Source organism: Amphimedon queenslandica, unplaced genomic scaffold (genome assembly GCF_000090795.2).
Source record: "Amphimedon queenslandica unplaced genomic scaffold, v1.1 AMPQUscaffold_11510, whole genome shotgun sequence".
In the NCBI taxonomy this organism is placed as follows: domain Eukaryota; kingdom Metazoa; phylum Porifera; class Demospongiae; order Haplosclerida; family Niphatidae; genus Amphimedon; species Amphimedon queenslandica.
In genome coordinates, this window is record NW_003548248.1 from 1 (window position 1) to 1,738 (window position 1,738).

Sequence of the window (1,738 nt, forward strand, 5' to 3'; positions counted from 1 at the left end):
CTGGCTTCATTTGGGAACAGTATAATGATAGGAATGGAAAGGGCGAAGTGAGACAATTATCACCATTAATTAATTAATTAATTGATTGATTACAGGGTACACACCCATTCACTGGCTGGTCTTCACTGGTTGTGTTAATAATGTCAGAAAAATACTAATAAAAGAATGGACAATTAAGAATTAGTAATAATAAATTATAATACATTAATAAATATTAGTATAATGTTGTTATTTTGATGTCGTCATCATCTTTTTCTTCTATTTTTTTCATGTCAATATCAAGTCTGTTACTAAATATAGAACAATGCCTTTAATTCTAAAAATAGAATCCATCTATTACCTTTTATGGGGTAATAACCTTTTCTTCTTATAGAAGCAGTATCCACTGATAATGAACACAATAATTAATATAATAATAATCAATATTGTTCCACCTGCTCCTGAACTAATGGTAATTATTAGGTTATTATTATCATCATTATTGATTATACAGAATTGTCCATTGAATCCAAACTGCCTCTCATCGTTGCATGTTGTGTCCATTTTAAATATTTGCCCGTTCACATTCAAAGTTGCATTACCAGCTGACAACCATTCCTCCATTAGCTGTAGGTATGTACTGATACTGGTGGAGTATAGGTTAGCGGAGAATAGGACCACACCCTCTTCCCTGGTACATGCAAACCTTCCGTTGTTAATGTATTCTGATGAAAACTGGTAGTCATGGCAACGCTCCTGTATTGCCATGGTGACAGCGTTAATGATATCTTGTATTTTAATGAATTTGTTACTTTCCTGTTATTAATAATTATTCTTAATAATTAATTAACATTAACTTACACTCCAACTGTCACATGTATCTGTGTTTAATAAATTAATTATTAACTGTATCCTTTCGAAACTTGTAACTACATAAAGAAATAACTATCAATAACTATTAATAACTACTATGTATATTAATGAATGGTATTGCTAGTACCATTAATGATGACAGGGCTACTATTGGGTCCAGTTCCAATGGAGTTGTTAGCAGTTATTGTCAGACAGTACATCAGTGAAGGAACCATCACACCACCTCTTGTTGCTATGGTATGATTAATATTACTGTTAGCATCATTATTATTAGCTGGTGCTGAGCTTGTTGCTACTGGTTCAATCCCACAGGTACCATTAACATATGATAATATATTTATATTATAATTGTTAATGATACCACGAGCCTCAGTCAATGCTAATGGACTCCACACCAGCTGGACAGTGTAATCATTGACCCGCTCAACACTCTGTATGGTAACAGCACCAACTGGAGCTACAAGTGAAAAGAAAGTTAATGTTTTAAAAGCTCCTTCCATTACAAATTAGGTTTACCTAGTTCAGCAGTGAAGAAATGATTGGAAGTCTGTGGCAGTCCTGGACCAAAAATATTACTAACAACAATCTGATATGAGTACAGTATACCAGGACCTTATGAATAAGGATAATTAATAATAATAATAATAATAATAATAATAATAATAATAATAATCAATAATAATAATCAATAATATCTTACTTAGATTGCTAATGATAGCATTGTATTCACTTCCAATGACACTGACTGTCCTACTCCCTATTGTAATGTTATACTGAACTGGTACACTCTGCCCATTGTGTGGTTTGGTCCAGTGTATCTCAACTGCAGTGTTGTTCAATACACTAATACTTGAATTAGTAATATATCCTAATATAAATATAATAA

The 1,738-nt window shown here is 32.1% G+C and overlaps 1 protein-coding gene across 1 annotated transcript in view; it reads right to left on the reverse strand.

Moving 5' to 3' along the window:
* Window positions 1–129: 129 nt before the first annotated feature.
* LOC109589238 (uncharacterized) overlaps window positions 130–1,738 on the reverse strand; it is a 2,423-nt gene continuing 814 nt past the window's right edge. Inside the window, exons 4-9 of the mRNA XM_020005349.1 lie at window positions 1,553–1,720; window positions 1,369–1,464; window positions 980–1,309; window positions 841–908; window positions 341–795; window positions 130–290 (exon numbers count right to left, since the gene is read on the reverse strand). Coding sequence (XP_019860908.1) covers window positions 215–290; window positions 341–795; window positions 841–908; window positions 980–1,309; window positions 1,369–1,464; window positions 1,553–1,720 — 1,193 coding nt within the window. The 3' untranslated portion in view covers window positions 130–214. The remainder of the gene's footprint in view (window positions 291–340; window positions 796–840; window positions 909–979; window positions 1,310–1,368; window positions 1,465–1,552; window positions 1,721–1,738) is intronic.